At 39.7% G+C, this 17,201-nt stretch overlaps 3 protein-coding genes across 6 annotated transcripts in view; 2 read left to right on the top strand and 1 right to left on the bottom strand.

Annotated features, from left to right (window-relative positions):
- Positions 1 to 1,107: 1,107 nt before the first annotated feature.
- Positions 1,108 to 6,431, top strand: LOC135260006 (C-C chemokine receptor type 4-like). 2 transcript variants are annotated; one of them, XM_064345056.1, is made up of 3 exons: positions 1,108 to 1,703; positions 2,881 to 3,949; positions 6,030 to 6,431. In XM_064345056.1, exons 1-2 carry the CDS (start codon positions 1,694 to 1,696, stop codon positions 3,939 to 3,941), a joined length of 1,071 nt encoding a protein of 356 aa, XP_064201126.1. In that variant the 5' UTR covers positions 1,108 to 1,693; the 3' UTR covers positions 3,942 to 3,949; positions 6,030 to 6,431. The 2 variants fall into 2 exon arrangements, with proteins under 2 accessions (XP_064201126.1, XP_064201116.1); XM_064345046.1 differs by lacking the exon at positions 6,030 to 6,431 and having other exon boundaries at positions 1,109 to 1,703; positions 2,881 to 5,932.
- Positions 6,432 to 7,222: 791 nt separating this feature from the next.
- si:cabz01093077.1 (C-C chemokine receptor type 4) lies at positions 7,223 to 11,053 on the top strand. 3 transcript variants are annotated; one of them, XM_064345026.1, is made up of 2 exons: positions 7,223 to 8,069; positions 9,417 to 11,053. In XM_064345026.1, exons 1-2 carry the CDS (start codon positions 8,065 to 8,067, stop codon positions 10,438 to 10,440), a joined length of 1,029 nt encoding a protein of 342 aa, XP_064201096.1. In that variant the 5' UTR covers positions 7,223 to 8,064; the 3' UTR covers positions 10,441 to 11,053. The 3 variants fall into 3 exon arrangements, with proteins under 3 accessions (XP_064201096.1, XP_064201087.1, XP_064201104.1); XM_064345017.1 differs by having other exon boundaries at positions 8,263 to 11,053; XM_064345034.1 differs by having other exon boundaries at positions 7,223 to 8,345.
- Positions 11,054 to 12,620: 1,567 nt separating this feature from the next.
- The window catches only part of glb1 (galactosidase, beta 1), a 31,519-nt gene continuing 26,938 nt past the window's right edge, over positions 12,621 to 17,201 (bottom strand). The window contains exons 15-16 of the mRNA XM_064345005.1: positions 16,391 to 16,624; positions 12,621 to 15,013 (exon numbers count right to left, since the gene is read on the bottom strand). Of these exons, the coding sequence (XP_064201075.1) occupies positions 14,771 to 15,013; positions 16,391 to 16,624 (477 nt within the window). The 3' untranslated portion in view covers positions 12,621 to 14,770. The remainder of the gene's footprint in view (positions 15,014 to 16,390; positions 16,625 to 17,201) is intronic.

Raw genomic sequence — 17,201 nt, 5'->3', positions numbered from 1 at the left:
CACAGTGTACATACTGCCAGTGCTTTGATAAATCATTACATTCATTACATTACATTTTATATAACATTTATTTGGCAGACGCTTTTATCCAAAGCAATGTACAATAAGTGCATACCGAAGGTCATTGGACAACTACAAAACACAGGTTCGATAAGGTACAATACTCATTATGTAACAGTTATCCATAGCCAGGAACATTAAAGTCCAGTTCACACAGTAAGCATAGGCTAGGTCAGAAAGTTATGGCAAGTCACTCTAGAATGAATCATGAATACAAGATATAATAGACCTACAAAATCAAGATAACAATACAAATGCATTATAAGTGCTGGATGAAGATACAAGTGTAATATGAAAGTGCTAGAAGATCAAGATAAAAGGATACATATGATAAGAGAAATCTTAGATTGGGCGTACCCTGTAGAGCGGTGAGAGATAGTCCAGGTTCAGTTTGAAGCAATGTGTCTTCAGACCACGGCGCAAAATGAGTAGAGACCGAGTGGGTTGAAGAGGAATCGGGAGTTTGTTCCACCACTGGGGAGCTAGGGTGGAGAAACTCTGTGGTCAGGATGAGCGAGAACCATTCACCCGGATGGCAGGAAGTGCAAGTCGCCTTGCTGCAGCAGAGCGAAGTGGTCATGCTGGTGTGTAGGGCTGAATCATGTCCTGTAGTTAGGAGGGGGCTGTCCTGTTGGCTGCAGTGTAGGCTTGAGTCAGGACTTTGAAACTGACCCTGGTGACAACCGGTAGCGAGTGGAGTGACATCAGTCAGTGATTGCAACCAGTGTGGCTTGATGTAATGTCATTACAGCCAATGTTCAAGGAAATCCGTTACAGGCATGTAAAATACAGAAAATAGGTGAACCAACTGAATTCACAGTGCTTTTACAGCCTAACAAAATCAACAGAATAGAAATAGTTCATGCATACAAAAGCACAATGAATGAAATGGGAAGCAGTATATAGACCTCTCTCCAACTTAAAATATAGTAATTCTATCATTTTTCTAAAACACTTTTTCCTGGTCAGGGTTGCAGAGGAAAGAGGGAGAGGTGGGGGTGGTGGATGTTCTGGAGCTTATACCAGCATGCAGTGGGCAAGGGATATTATTGGAGAAAAACTGGCCAACTGCATGTTTTTGGAAACCTCAGGCAATGGACACGAGGAAAAAATCCACACAGAAAAGCGCTCAGTTGAGTACTTGCAGTGGGGCAACAGTGCTATTCACTGCACCACCCCTATAGTTATTCCAGCACCCTGCAATTTCCCCAGGACAAACTAACCCATGCATACACCAGCTCACTTCATCTTGGATATGCAGTAATTATTATTCGTGGTTTCATTGCCAGCCTATACATTTGAGCTGCTGTAAAAGTGAACATTAAAGACCACATTTATCTATCTGACACTGTGGTCTTCAGGTTTTCACAGACTTTTCATTTTGGTTCAAAGTCCAAGTTTTAGTGCATTACAGAAATTACATTTGAGTCTTTTAAAAAGTAGTACAATTCCTTAAAAAATATTTTAAACAAAAAAACAGAAGACCTAAATGAAAGCCACAAATGGCATTTTTCATCTCCTCCTTTTTTTGGAGAAGCAGGAAATGATAGTGCATTCAGTCTTAGTGTTTGCATAAAGCCAATCACTCACATATCTGAGACAACCAGACCTACAGCTGAACAGGATCTGCAACATGGGACAAGGTACGTTCAGGAAAATTTACTTTGCTGTTTCGTCAAAATCATAAATATTTGACACAATAAAGATTGAGGAAAAAGATTTGATTCCTTGCCAAAATAGTTCAACTAAACTACTTTGACATCAGCTTGTGAATATTAAAAAGTAAAATCAGAAAATCAACTTGAACTTATCAACTTATCTGTCCTTATTTTCAAGATAATCATTTCAAATAATCAACAGTAATTTCTGAAATATATGCTAGATTGAAGGGAAGCAGTTATTTTTCAACAAAGTGCTGTTTCCCCAAGCTACCTGTTGATGGCAGTGCAACATAATCTGTATGGATCTCGCAATAAAATAAAATAAAATAAAATAAAATAACACAAGATGAATTAATAATGGTTTTAAAACCCAGAAAAACATTTATAATTTATTTGCACATGAAATGAAATTGAGTTTTTGCAAGGAAAAAAAATGAAAAAACTTCATCAGTACCTTCTGTCATGTCATTTTGGCTTATTATACCTCTAACATAGCCCACTGATAAACTATCTTTATTTGTGCTGTGTGTTAGTTTTCATGCATTATATTTATAAATATCTCACAACATGCCTCAGCATCACTTCAGGGTGCTGAGGCCCCATCCTGAAGATGCATATACACTGGCATGTTGTGATATATATCCTATTTCACATTGTATATATAGTTGTAATTGAAGCCAAAGGTGGTTATTTCAAGGAAAGTCATGCCTAAGATAAATTTTAAGTAAACATAATCTTTTTGTGTTATTGTAGGTAGAAATTGAAAAAAAAAAAGTTTGTACCTTGGTTTGTTATTCAATAAATGTGCTGATATAAACTGAATTCTTCTCTACCAAATGTTTCTTTTTTAAATTCAGGTGGCCTAATGCTTAATTAACATAATTAATATTTTATTATGTTCAGCCACCATAAAAAGCAATAAAATGTATACTAAGATGACAGTACTTGTACATCCAGAGTGAAATTATGCAGCTAGTGAAATATGACTCTGGTGTTGAATGTGTGTCTAATTTGGTCTGGGGAATTTCAAAGTTAACAGCGAACACTGAACGACTTACAAGTAGTGTAAGTCGTTCTGGATAAGAGCGTCTGCTAAATGCCTATAATGTAATATAACATTTAGTGAACAGCTTAACATTTACATTATGGCATTTTACAGGGGAGCCAGTGACGACGAACGAATACAGTGACTATTATTTACAAAATAGTGAGTTCACTGAACAGTGTAACAACTCCAGTGTTCGGGAGTTTGGCCGCATCTTCCTCCCCACCCTCTACAGTCTGGTCTTCATCGTGGGCCTCCTGGGAAACGGACTGGTGGCTTATGTGCTGTTGGCGTACCAGAGGAAGACCATGACCATGACCGATTTGTGTCTGCTTCAGTTGGCCGTGTCTGACCTGCTCTTCATCATTTCTCTGCCCTTCTGGTCCCACTATGCGGCGGCAAGAAATTGGCCCTTTGGGGAATTCCTGTGCAAAACTGTGACTGGTCTGTACCTGCTGGGCTTCTATGGCAGCATCTTCTTCATGGTGCTGATGAGCATGGATCGCTACGTGGTCATCGTCCATGCTGTCACCACTGCCAGACACAGATCCATGCGTGTGGGTATGGCCCTGTGTGGAGTGATCTGGCTCATCAGTTTCTGCGCGTCTCTCCCAACCTTCTTGTTCACACAAGTGAAAAATGAGTCTGATTCTTTCACCTGTAAGGTAGAGTTTCCAGAGGGCAGCTCATGGAAGCAGTTCACATATTTTCAAATGAACCTGTTAGGGTTATTGCTTCCTCTCTGTATTATGATGTACTGTTACTCCAGAATAATCCCCACTTTAGTCAACCTCAGATCTGTCCAAAGGCACAAAGCCATCAGACTAATTTTAATTATCATCATTTTGTTCTTCCTCTTCTGGACTCCATACAATGTCACCATATTCCTGCGTGCTCTGCATACCTTAGGCTACTTCAGTGAATGTGATTCCATCAGGAATTTAGATTTTTCTCTGCAATGTACTGAGGCTATTGCATTCACTCACTGCTGTTTGAATCCAGTAATCTATGCTTTGGTGGGCCAGAAGTTTCAGCGAATGGTCATCAAGTTGCTTCAGAAATGGCTGTCACTTTTCTCATGTAATTTCTATAATTCTTCTACTGCAGAGTTGTATGAGAGAAGGGGTTCAACCTTCTCTAGATCTTCTGAGATGACCTCTGCTCGGTTTCTGTAAGTGTAAATCTCATAAAAAACAAAAATGCCAAGTTACTCAAAAGTATTGATATCAAAATGACGCCAAGTTACGATACTACAAACAATATAGGCTATCTTGCCTCACAGAAATTACATAAGATGTATTTCAAAGCAATGCTACCCAATATTTCCTCAATTCCTTCAAGTCTACAATAGCCTATATTGTTTGTAGTATCGTAACTTGGCGTCATTTTGATATCAATACTTTTGAGTAACTTGGCATTTTTGTACGTTGAAAACGTGTTTTTTATGAGATACCATTTCTTTTTGCAAAGCGTTTTATTAGGAGAGTGAGAAATGCGAAGTGACCCTGTAAGAAACGGTTGCAGATTATGGCTATCCTTGTGTGAATTTGTACAGTCTGCTGAGCGTGTACTGTTTAGCAGTTTCGGTTTGCTATATAGGCCTATGTAAAACAGTGGCTGTGACAAAGGGTGCGGTGGTGTATAAGTGTATAAACGCATCATAGCGCAGGTGAAATATGGTCAGTGTATGTACTCACGGATTTGACGGCCATCCAACGAGCCTTGATTGACAAAAGAATCAGCAAGTCTGTAGAATTACAGCTCCCTAGGTTGCAACTTGTGTATCCTTCAGTCCTGCTCCGTTGTCTGTTATTTCGTGGAGATGCACATTTAGTGATTGTAAGGTTTATAAGGCATTTTGATAGGCTTATCTGCAGGTGGGAATCCTCTTCGCTGTTTTGATGAAATGATGAAATTGCGTAGTTGAAACAATATGTTTTTAGCAGAATGGGCATGTAGGTGAAGGTTGACATGATCACAAAGTATAATGCGAAGTAAATGGAGTGACCATGAGCGAGCTTATTTTCCTTATCGAACGGTATATATAACAGTCGCTATAAAGTACTAGCTATTAAAGTGGATGTCTAAGTAACGTGTGAAATCTATTGCACCGACGTGTTTTTCTCATGTTCAGTACTAGTAGTTATAATTATGAGTGAATCATGATTTTAAATGTAATGTTTTATTGGAGTTGCAGGACTTACATACGTAGTAATTGTTTGTATGTGGCTAGATGGAGAACAGGGCGAGGTAACCTGAATGTAGAAACGTGGCGTTTGCTGATAAGAAGGTTTTGTACGGTAGCCAAGTGAAGAAATATAGTTAGTAGAAATGGCACAGCGGTGAACTGGTGTAACTTTTTAATAAAATGAATACATTTGCCGTCATGAAATGCATATGGGTGGCCGTGAGTGAGTTTTGGTAAAGCAAATATAATATAAGCGTAAGAAAACGTTATTATCTGCCTGAGGGCGAGGCGAGATTCAAGCCTTCAACCGGAGGTTTACCAGTCTGTGACTTTGTTAGGGCAGCACCATGACATAGCTATGCAATGCGTGGAATATCATTAGCAAACCTGTCAGTTTAAAGAAGAACACAGGCCAGTAAGCACAGAAGAGCTCCCGTTGAATCCATATGGCTTTGCAATATTGTAGCCAGTTAATAATTGAACGTGCAGACGGTACGTCATAATGCAGTGTATACGTTCGGTGAATGGCGGGTAGCAAAAGCAAGAATTGAGAAGTAGTAGACAATTATTAGTGAGGGTAAAAGCAGGTTAAAGAAACATGCTCCTAGCTGGGCTTGAACCTACAACCCTGTGTTCCCAAGACTGTAACCTTGCCCACTAAGCCACAGGCAGATTAACTGTTTGTACTGAAAATGTTTCAGAGTAAAAAGGTATGGGCATTTTGCGTGTGTATGCGAGTTTTTGATTGGCTCGTGTAGGTGAAGATATGGCTGGTGTCGGTAAAATGTCCAATGGGGAGACATGTTATTAGTGGGATAGGCGGCAGGAAAAATAAGAATGAGAAGAAGAAGAAGAAGAAGAAGAAGGAGAAAACGCAAAATCCCCTTAGTTTGGGGGAAGTTGTGTGAAGTTGTTTATGAAATCTGTCTGTTGAAATGGGGTCAGAATGTACAGAATTTAATTAAAGGGCTGAGTGTCTGTGGCTGTTGTGGTTATTTCTGTGGGGAACCCTGAAAAGTGCCAAACTCTCGGTGCTGTATAGGTATGGGGCATGCCCCATACCTGCCATCCCAATTCAGTAGAATGTGGCAATATGGTCTTGCAAAGTGCATCAGTTATTCTAACTCATTGGGCCTTCCATAAAAAGAACTTACCAAATAGTACTAAGAATAAAACTTTAGATCCAGGTGCTATTAGTACAGAAAGTGAATAACAGAAAATTATTGTAAGGATGAACTATTCTGTAAAATCTTTGTAGGTGCCTGGCATATTTGAATCTCTCTCTCTCTCTCTCTCTCCCTTTCTCTCTCTCTGTCTCACTCTCTCACACGCACTCTCTAAATTTGTAACATTTAATTGTATATTTGAACTGTGCGGTCACAGCGTTTTGTGTGTTATTCACATTTTGAAACTTTGTTGAATTTGTATATATTTTACAGAGTGATTAAAGATTGTATTGATAATTTGAAATTTAGAATTTAGAGTTAGTGTACAGTGACATTTGAATTCATGTACCATTAGTTCCTGTGCAATATTGCCTTATACTGTGCTCATTTTTTACTATGAGGCTGTCCTTTAAAAAAGAATACTGCAAAGAAATTTGTTTTGATGAATTCTCCCCCCTTAAGTTTTAATACAATACATCTGATTATGATTATGACGATGCTGAAGATCATTAAGATGATGATGATGATGATGATTATTATTATTATTATTATTATCATTATTATTATTATACAGACATTCCCAACAGCGACAGGTATCTAATTGGCTACACACTCCCTAGCATTTTCTAACCACTTTTATTCCCCAAGTCTGCCCCGCAAAAGAAAACAGAGTTTTCAGTCAATCTGCCTGTTCAAAAAAAAGTGAAATGAATGTGCCTCAGCGTTGCTGAGCTTGAGATGTAGCAGAGGAAGCTGGGGAAGTGAGAGCCTGTGATGCTGTCACTAGTGCAGGTTTCAAGGAAAGGAAATTGCAACACTTTTCTGTGTAATTTCTTCTACACAGTTCTTTGTGTTCTTTTACATCAGTTGATTTGTGAGCCCATCCTTCCAGCCTGCAGGTGGGATACCAGCAGCAGCAAAGCAATTCACTGATCTCATAGCTATGTTTTTCAGTCGTCATAGGATGAGCCATTCAGGTAATAAAACATATGACTAAAGCATGGTAATGGTAGAGTGAAATTTGTTATATTTGCTACATACTGAAGGCATTTGGATTTGAGATCAAAAGATGAATATGAGACAGAAGTACAATCAACCTTTATTTCTAGGTATTTACATGTGTATGTTTTACCATTTTTAACAGAAACAGCTGTTTTAAGTTGAGTCCCCCCATTTTATGCAGTGCAAAATTAAGTGATGCAGTAAAGTAGTGCAGCAGATTTGGCTTAGTCCCTGTAACCTTCTCCTTGTGGCTCAAGGAAGGCCAAAAGGAAAATGTATCTCATCTGAAAGGACCCCAATGACAAAAGGGACTCACTCTAGACCGAAAGGAACCCGCATGAATAACAAAAGAACAAACGTCAAAGTCAAAAATGATTTCTAAAATATTTTTCAGACTTTCACAGCTTAAAAATTACCTACCAGCTTTTTATATACAGTATAATTAAATAGAGAACATTTCCTTTGACCTGTAACAAGACATACATTTCACACTTCAAATTTCTGTTAGTGGTAATTCCTTGATCTGAAAGTGAGCAATATGGAAAACAAATCATGAAAATAAAATGGAGAAACCAGCAAACTCTTGTGTCATAGCAACAATGAGTTATGAATAAACTTTTGATGTTTGTCTCAACACTCCTGCGGGGACAGAGACACGTATGCTCAAAAATGCTGATTATGATCTTATGATTAACAATGCAGAAGTGAGCAATTACAGGAAAGCCTTCTTCACACATTCTCAGTTTCTTTGAAAAAAATGCGCAGGCACAATGCTACGGAAATGTTTAACAAATGTCAGCAAAAAACAAAGAAAAGTTAAACCACAAACGCACAAAATCCCAAAGATTGAAAAGCATGCATTGTTGTCGCTTCATGTTGTGAGAGAAGGAAACTTTTACAGTACTTTGTTCTAAAGCAGAGAAAGCAGGAACATACAAAGGGATGAGGTAAGTAACACATCAAACTGGTTCTTAGTATGCGCGTTGAAATGCATATACCACAGCTATAAATTGCAGAAGCTTGACAGGTTTTGTGTGTTTCACTGACAGCTGGGGGGTGGGGGGTAACACGTGGCTGTCGGTGGGCTGTAGTTTGAGGGTTTGTCTGGGGGATGTGATATTCTCTACATATTCTGTTTAGGTGGCCCACCCCAACAGAATAAAGTAAGGAACAGCAGAGCACCAAGTTAATTGGAAAAATAGCATAAATCGACAAGTGATCATGTATGTATCATTTAGTATGATGGCGAGGATGGGTAGAGTGTCGTCTAATGAAAATGTTTTCGTGGGTCAAAATATGGAATCAGTTTTGGGAAATTACAGCGCTGAGATAAGGCTTTCATGATTATGATAAATCTTTCGCCTATAGCTTCGGTGACTACTAAATTAAATTGAAATTAATTTAATGGCTACATGCAGGAATAAGGTCCAACATCATTGTTGTACTTACATCTCAATATTTTAGCATTTCAGTAAATAAAAAATAACTTTAGTAGTGCTAAAAATGGTGAAAAGTTTAGTTTGAGAGTACAAATATGTAGTATATAAAATTGTCTCATTAGGACATATAAAGGAAAAAGGGGTATCAGGTTTTCAACCAAAATGTCTTGGTCTTGGAGTTCAGAATTCCATTGCCCTTAATAACAACCACATAACCAGTAGATTGATAATAACATCATAATAGCAAATATTTATCACAATATTTCACCAGAAGATTTTCTTTTCATCGTATCATAATTTTTTACGATGCCAAGCATACTCATGGTGTGCTTGGGCAAAAATCAGTTTCATCAAACATTTTTTGATCTGGTTTCAGTTAAAGTTCAGCTTTGGAATTTGGAAAATATGGAGCGGACTCAAAACCACTTGACACAAAAAAGGAGCATCCCCCAAAAGAGATACAAAAAAAGCTGAGAAAATATCCTTTAAATTATTCAGACAATCAGCACGATGCTTTTGTTTTTATTCATTTTTTATTATTCATTTTAATGAACCACTTGAAATGAAAAGACTTGTTTAATGATGCAAAAAAGCCAGGACATCGCATGTTCAAACACAGTTGGTTTCAGACATTTTTTGAGTTATAGAATTGTATGAAATGACATATGCACTAGTGTTGATATTTTTAATCATGTTTTTAGTACTGCCACTGAGAGCGTAGGACAGGGTCTAGATTGACAGTTTGGGAATTGTGGATTGATGCAAATGACAGTGGATGCTGACAAATTTACCAAACATAATTTGTAAGCCGTTCTGTCCCCCTCTCTCCTTCCCACTCCCACTCCTCACTCCCAGAATGAATGACACAGAGGATCCCACCTTGGATTACGTCTATAATTATGAATCCAGTCCCTGCAGCACAGATGCCACCCTAGGCTCGGGATTCCAAACAGTACTGTTCTTGATCGTCTTTCTCCTCAGTTTCATCGGTAACATTGTTGTTTTGTGGGTCCTCGTCCGGGTCATCAAGCTGAAAAGCCTCACAGATATCTGCCTCCTGAACCTGGCCCTCTCCGACCTATTGGTGGCACTCTCACTGCCGCTGTGGGTGTTCCACGCTGTGAAGCCGAGGCTAGTGGGCGACGACCTTTGTAAAACCACTGCAGGCGTCTACCAGATAGGCCTCTACAGTGGTCTCCTGTTTGTGTGCCTCATAAGTGTCGATCGCTACCTGGCCATCGTCCACGCTGTGGCTGCAATGCGTGCCAGAACCCTTCAGTATGGGATAGTCGCAAGTGTGGTCATCTGGATCACATCCATTTGTGGCGCGCTGCCAGGCTTTATCTTTACTGTGGTTTCTAAAGACGAAGAGGAAGGTGCCGCACGCTGCGAACAGATCTACAACGTCGAATCGGCAAAGACTTTTAAACTCCTCCGTAACTTTGGGGAGAATGCAGTGGTGCTCTTTATCTTCCTCCCTATAATGCTGTTCTGCTACAGCAGAATCCTGGCTGTGCTACTGAGGACCCGGAACTCCAATAAGCACCGGGCCATGAGGCTGATCTTTGCCATCGTTGGCCTGTTTCTGGTCTCCTGGGTTCCGTACAATGTGGTGGTTTTCCTCATCAATATAAAGGAACTGGGCATTTGGAACACGTGCACGGTGGACAGATGGACGGGTATGGCCCTGACCATAACTGAGACCATCACCTTGGCACACTGCTGCGTGAACCCAATCATCTATGGTTTTGTGGGGGAGAAGTTTCGGATGCACCTGAGGCACGTACTGTCCAGAGTGCCAATCTGTGCAGCTTGCTGCCAGCCTCCAGGGATCCACAGCAAGGTGTCTGAAAACGACACGTCCAACATGACGGTGTGAGGGAAGTCCTCACGGTCCAAGGCTACCCATTGGTCAAAGTGGGCTTAAAGCAGCACAACATCCCAGAAACAGGAGAGTTCTCGGTTCCGTTAATGCTATATTTGCACTCATATCTTATGATCTCAGTGCAGCTTTCATTAGAATAGGCTTGCAATTTGCAAGTAAAAATGGAACTGAATGAAATTTTCCATGTATAAACGCTTAATATCCACTGTAGACATGCAGTCTTTTGAAAAGTCTTATAGGTCTCAGAATAACAGCCAATTATTTGGTGAAATTACAATGGGACATGTATTAGAAATAGACATTTGCATGGTGGTAGGAATGTTGGGGTTCTCTTTTTTCAGTGCATACTGCATATTGTCTATTGTAATATAAATGAATGGGATAGCTATCTAATCTAGTTCCAAAAGTCTCCAAGTAAGTGAAGACCCCAAAGATATGGCTGGATTAAAATCCTATTCTTCAACATGGAAGACTGAACAATAACTGGAAATAGTCATCACTACCTCAGTGAAATACTTTATTAAAAATTGCAAATAGCATGTTATAGGCATTCTTTTACATGTAAATTGCCATGCAAGGGATTTAGAAATAAAAGCATTTAAATGTGGCTTGTTTATTTCTAATACTGCGTCATTTCATAATAATACTGCGTCATAAAAGCTATGATCAACCGTTTGCAGCCTGTCATGTAAATACCATACCCATGATTTTTTGTAAATGAATAAATAAAAATAAAACAGCAACTGGTTTACCAAAACTGGAGCTAAGAAAGATAAAAACAATACCAATGTCATGTCTAGTCTCCCTGCCTAAAGAACTGAAGATAACAGTTAAACAATACAACACCACACTTTAAAAAAACAAACCAGGACTGATTTTGTCTTATAAAAACAACAATCTTATGGTATTTAAATTAAACTGTGGCCCCAAACAAAATGAATGCCATCCTGGATTTAAAGATTACATGTCCCTTTGCTGGAACATCCACTCTCAATCTCGACTCAATGAAGGCACAGTCAAAGCGATGCTACCAGGTCATTTTTATATGTTTTTAATTTTTATTTTGATTTACAATATCATATTGCACATAGATATAGATATAGAACTAGAACATACACTGTGGCATGTCCCAGCTGCAATCTGACAGACTGCATGTTTCCAGGCATGCAGATCGAACCGATCATTTCCCACGTTGAACATTAAGAAGTAAATCATCATTCCATGTGTTACAGCTCCCTTAAGAAATTATTTCCCAGATAATGAGAATACTCAAATGCCCCATATAAATATAATGTGTATGCTTACAATTCACATTACCTAATTCCACTGTGTTTTAAATGCACAATTAAATACATATTAAGGTATTTTGAGTGGGTCTGGGGTAGTGCATTCACCATTTTTATCTTTTCTATGTTAAAAGTTCCTAACGGTGCAGAAGCAAAACAGCAATAAATCCACACAGGAAATCTATGCAAAACATGAATATTATTGGCACCCAAAGGTTCACTGTGTGTCTTCCTTGTTTCAAAACTGTAATCTGCAAATTTTCTCAGAAGTGAAGAACATGTTTCCTCTGCTTGTGTTTATGTATCAAACAATACATTTAAAAGGTACAGTACTACCCCACATTGCCAAAAGTATGTGGACACTCCTTATAATTAGTAGATTCAGCTACTTCAGCCACACCTATTGCTAGTAAGTGCATGAAAACAAGCATACAACCATGCAAACTCCATAGACTAACACTGGCAGTAGAATGGGTTATACTGAAGAGCTCAGTGAACACTTTCAATGTGGCTCTGTCATTGGATGCCACCTTTCAAACAAGTCAGTGTGTCTAATTTCTGCCCTGCTATAGCTGTCCTAATCAACTGTAAGAGCGGTTATTGTGAAGTGTAAATGTCTAGGAGCAACAACAGCTTGCATGCTTTCTAAAAACATTTGGTGCATATTATATGGTGCTTTTGTCATAATCTTAAAAACTTGAATTCCATTTCTTGGTAATTTAGTGCCTTCATGTTCTTGGTCATTCAGTTAGAAAACATATATGAGTGTACCTAAAACTGTACTAAGTGCCCAGTTTGAGGTATATGTTCACAGGCTTCGAGCCCTAACTCAACCTCATGTCAATTGATCATTTTCATTGAGAAACATAAGTCAGAAAATACAGTGAATAAAATCAAACTGATTTATTTCAGTTGCTGCCATGCACCATTAAAAAGGACAGAAAGTGACAATTTACAAACCGGACTGATTGGGTATAAAACCAAAAAAAAGCTGATTGAGCCTATGGCCAACATAGACCTGTTCTTCGGTACAGACTGTACCGGCAATGCCTTTCAAGTCTGGACAAGATTGTGTCTGGTATGCCAACAGTAGCCATACAAATAAATTCACCATACACATGCTAAAAATTACATTCAAAAATCCTCAGAAAACATTTTAAAACCACCCTCCATTTGTGCAAAAGTTACAAAAAGATTTGATATATGTACATACATCACAAAAGTAAACACATTCACCCTGATAGGGTGGAGATTTCTGGCTTTAAGAAAGGGATTTCTATGACTTTAATGAGGATATGATCCACCAAAAACATATTTTCTGTTAATGGGTTAATTCTCTTGTTAATTCTGTAAAACTATGCATTTTACCAATTTCACCATAATTTCTGAAATTCCCTCCAAAAAAGCACATTCACTTTCTGCTTATCTTTATAGCAAGCAATAGGCTACAACCCAAATGATTAAGAAGAAATAAAAAACATATACAACTAAAGCTGATACCAACACCTTCAAAGTTAAGAGACCATATAGACCTCAGTCAAGTTTTTTCACACTCGTATCCCGCAAAATACCTTTTCCCCAAGGTCTTTGCCAACCAATTATAATGTGCATACAGTAATGTTCATGAACTCAGGGTCTTATGGAGCATAGTCATATGATCTGCCATGACATGATTTTAATGGAGACTTTCTTAACTGAATGTGATGCAGAAAATCTGTGAGAATGGTGAAAGACAAAACAAATCCCTTTAAATATACAGCATCCACCAGATAAGCACTCACATATTAAGATGTGCAAGTTATGCCCTGAGTTGATTTTAATATAAAGCAATCACAGTGAAAACGCATTTCACTGCCGTAGCTGTCTCAGATCAAATAGGAAAAGCTTTACGGCATACTGAAGAAGGTATCTTACCAAAACGTTTCTTTCTTTTTTTCTCACCCTACACCTTTTTGGTGACACATTTGATTTGTACAGCACTATGGACCATTACATATTTGAGATTTTTTCATCCTTAAACCTCAGTGTAGACATTCCTTTGTTTAATATCAGTGTGCGAGCATTTTCTATATATCATCAATTAAGGACATCATTGATGCAGAAGAGGAACTATGCTCAGGAAAAGGCATACAGTGTTCTGCACTGCTGTTGTTTTCCTGTGTTGCTGCTGTTGCAGTAGTTATGCAGTGGTATTATGCTGTGCAATGCTGTGTTGTATCGCTGCTGTTGTGTAATGGTGTTCTGCTGTGCAATGTTGTGCTGTATTGCTGCTGTTGTGTAGTGGTGTTCTGCTGTGCAATGTTGTGTTGTATTGCTGTTGTTGTGTAGTGGTGTTCTGCTGTGCAATGTTGTGTTGTATTGCTGCTGTTGTGTAGTGATGTTCTGCTGTGCAATGTTGTGTTGTGTTTCTGCTGTTGTGTAGTGGTGTTCTGCTGTGCAATGTTGTGTTGTATTGCTGCTGTTGTGTAGTGGTGTTCTGCTGTGCAAGGTTGTGTTGTATTTCTGCTGTTGTGTAGTGGTGTTCTGCTGTGCAATGTTGTGTTGTGTTTCTGCTGTTGTGTAGTGGTGTTCTGCTGTGCAATGTTGTGTTGTATTGCTGCTGTTGTGTAGTGGTGTTTTGCTGTGCAATGTTGTGTTGTATTGCTGCTGCTGTGTAGTGGTGTTCTGCTGTGCAATGTTGTGTTGTACTGCTGCTGTCGTGTAGTGGTGATTTGCTGTACAATGTTGTGTTGTATTGCTGCTGTTGTGTAGCAATGTTCTGCCGTGCAATGTTTGTTTTGTATTGCTGCTGTTGTGTAGTGGTGTTCTGCTGCTGTTGTGTAGAGGTGTTCCGCTGTGCAATGTTGTGTTGTATCACTGCTGTTGTTTAGTGGTGTTTTTACTGTGCAATGTTGTGTTGTATCGCAGTTGTTTAGTGGTGATTAGTGGTGTTTTTCTGTGTAATGTCGTGCTGTATTGCTGCTGTTGTGTAGTGGTGTTTTGCTGCTGTTTTTTAGAGGTGTTTAGTGATGTTTTTGCTGTGCAGTGCTGTGCAATGATCAGGAGAGATCCTCTTTGTTGAAGAGCCCCCACCCGTGTGTGCCTTTGCCGCTCAGGATGGGGGTGCATGTGAACTCCACCGTACAGGCTCCCTGGCTGCAGGGTGCGCTCTCCAGCTCCAGCACCGTCACATTGTTGGGCGCGGCCGTGCTAAGGACATGAACCGGCACAAACAGGGTCACCTGAGGCCCTCTGCTAGGCCAGTACCGACCCAAGTTGAAGCCATTGATCCACAATTGACCCTGGATTAAAACAGAACAGAGTGGGGTACTGCGTCAAAGATCACTGGTCACAGATTAACCAGGAAACACGCTGTAGACAGAAAACATCACAGCAGCATAACTGTATTGACATGGATTTAAGGTCCGCAAAAAAACTGCATGATACGCACCTGTCATCAGGTGCAGATAAGACATATTTAAAGAGCCACCGTTTCTGTTATCTGTCCACTGGTGCTGCCCCCAACAAGCAATGCCACTTTTAAAAGATGCCTTCATGCCATCTTTTGCTAAAAGGTAGTAGTGAAAACACATCCTGTGCTACTTCACCAGCTGCAAAAGCAGTAGGTTTCGGACAAAATTAACCTAACCACATCCTCTGCATAATTACCAGATGACAGTATGTGACTCATCTCTGCTACTGGATCTCTACCTACTATAAGAGGTTTGCTTCACCCAACAGGCTTTTTGCTCATACATGTTTGTGTACTACCTGGATGGGCCACACTGAATTCAAAGCTTTATCCAAATTTTCTGTTATTACACAGTGGCTGAGGGACACATTCAGCTTCTCAAAAATTAATTCACTTCCCTCTCGTCTTACTTGCGCATATGACCGTGGAGTGACACCAATTGGAGTAATGAGCAATAAGCAGGCTAGTGTGGGTAGGTTACACTGAAACATCTGCTAATTCTGAAATTTAGTGTTCAGCAAGCGACTACTTTTGCATTATTTTATATCATGTCTGTTTAGTTTTATCTTGAGTAAATAAATGAACACAGGTAGCATGAAGAAGCATGTTGAGGCAAATGATTATCCTTTTGTGTATTTATATAGCATTTTAGCAAGTTATTGTTTAGTTTGGATGTGCTGGCTAATGGTGTAGAGCAGACTATTTTTAACGTCATAGCTAACAGTTTTCCCTACAAAGTTATAGTATAGCTAGTTAACAAGGCATCGATAACTTGCATGTTTTGGCAGCCATGTAAGCATGCTAGAAAGCTAAAGCTATTTGCAGCTTGCAAGCCTGATGACTGCCATTAGCGGATACATTAGGGTAATTGTACATTCAGTACTTGAGTACATTTTTAAAGTTGACTATTTTGTTTTACTTTTACTCAGGTTGTTGGGATGGTTGAGCATGCAGACACTACGTTACACAGACATTACTGTAGTTGTTTTTAAATAGAGCACCTGTACTTTAACTCAAGTATAACATTTGGCTGCTTTGTACACAACTGGTGAAACAGTGTTAATCCTAGCAGGCAAATCAATACTAAATCCCACTGATGGAGGTCACTACATTTTCCTCAGGTCACTCAGTATTGAACACCACCATTGGGAAAAACCCAAGTCCCCCGCCCTCCACTAGCTTCCCTATCCCTGTGCCCAAGGCCTACCTTCCCCCAATTAGGAAACTGGATGTAGGTGTCCTGAGGCAGGTCTGGGATTCCGGAGGGAATGCTGAAGCTGCCGGTGTAGAAGACTGGAGTGGAGGGGTCTGCGGACGAGGGGGTCCCCTGGGATGCTCCTGCATGGAGGAGGCCTTTGCTCACAGCTTCATCAATAGACAGGCTGTAAATCATCCAGTTCCTCAGCACCTCTGAGCCCAGGGTCAGGTTGGATATCAGGCCCTTGAGGAGGAGTGGTGGACAGCGTATTGAAGCTTTCTGCCGGAAAGAGCCCCTTCTATATAAGGGCTGCCCAACGCTTTTCCTAGAGGTCTACCGTCCTGTATGTTTTCATTTCAACCCTAATTTTGCACACCTGACTCTACCAATTAGCAGCTCAACAAGATCTCTAGCTGTTGAACAAAGTGTACTTTGTTAAAGCCTGGAGTGAAGGTAGATAGAGTTCCAGGAACAGTGCTGGGCAGCCCTGTTCTACATGTAACCCTTCCCACAACACCAGGCAGAGTACAGAATAGACTCCAGTACCAAAGAATAACATGCAAATGTGTACAGTATGCTGCTGTCATAAATAAGGGCCAATAACTTTTTCTCAACTGCATCTGCATCCCCAAATAGTGCCCACTGACTGGCAAAACTGGAGTTGATGAAAGCATGGAACACGTATTCAAAGCACATCAAAAGAGGCATGTCTGAATAAATTAAAAACTTACAATTAAAAGTAGTACAGCCACATCCAACACTAACACGGTCACTGATTAACCTTTGAGAGGCCTGAACACAATAAAGTGCACTGACAGTA

The sequence above is a fragment of the Anguilla rostrata genome, chromosome 1 (genome assembly GCF_018555375.3).
Source record: "Anguilla rostrata isolate EN2019 chromosome 1, ASM1855537v3, whole genome shotgun sequence".
Classification (NCBI taxonomy): Eukaryota; Metazoa; Chordata; class Actinopteri; order Anguilliformes; family Anguillidae; genus Anguilla; species Anguilla rostrata.
Note: the sequence above shows the minus strand (reverse complement) of the source record. Positions and strands in the feature narration are given on the sequence as shown.

Excerpts from the sequence above, each read along its gene's own strand:
- si:cabz01093077.1 (XM_064345017.1), top strand. The coding sequence starts at position 9,337 with ATGCTGACAAATTTACCAAACATAATTTGTAAGCCGTTCTGTCCCCCT.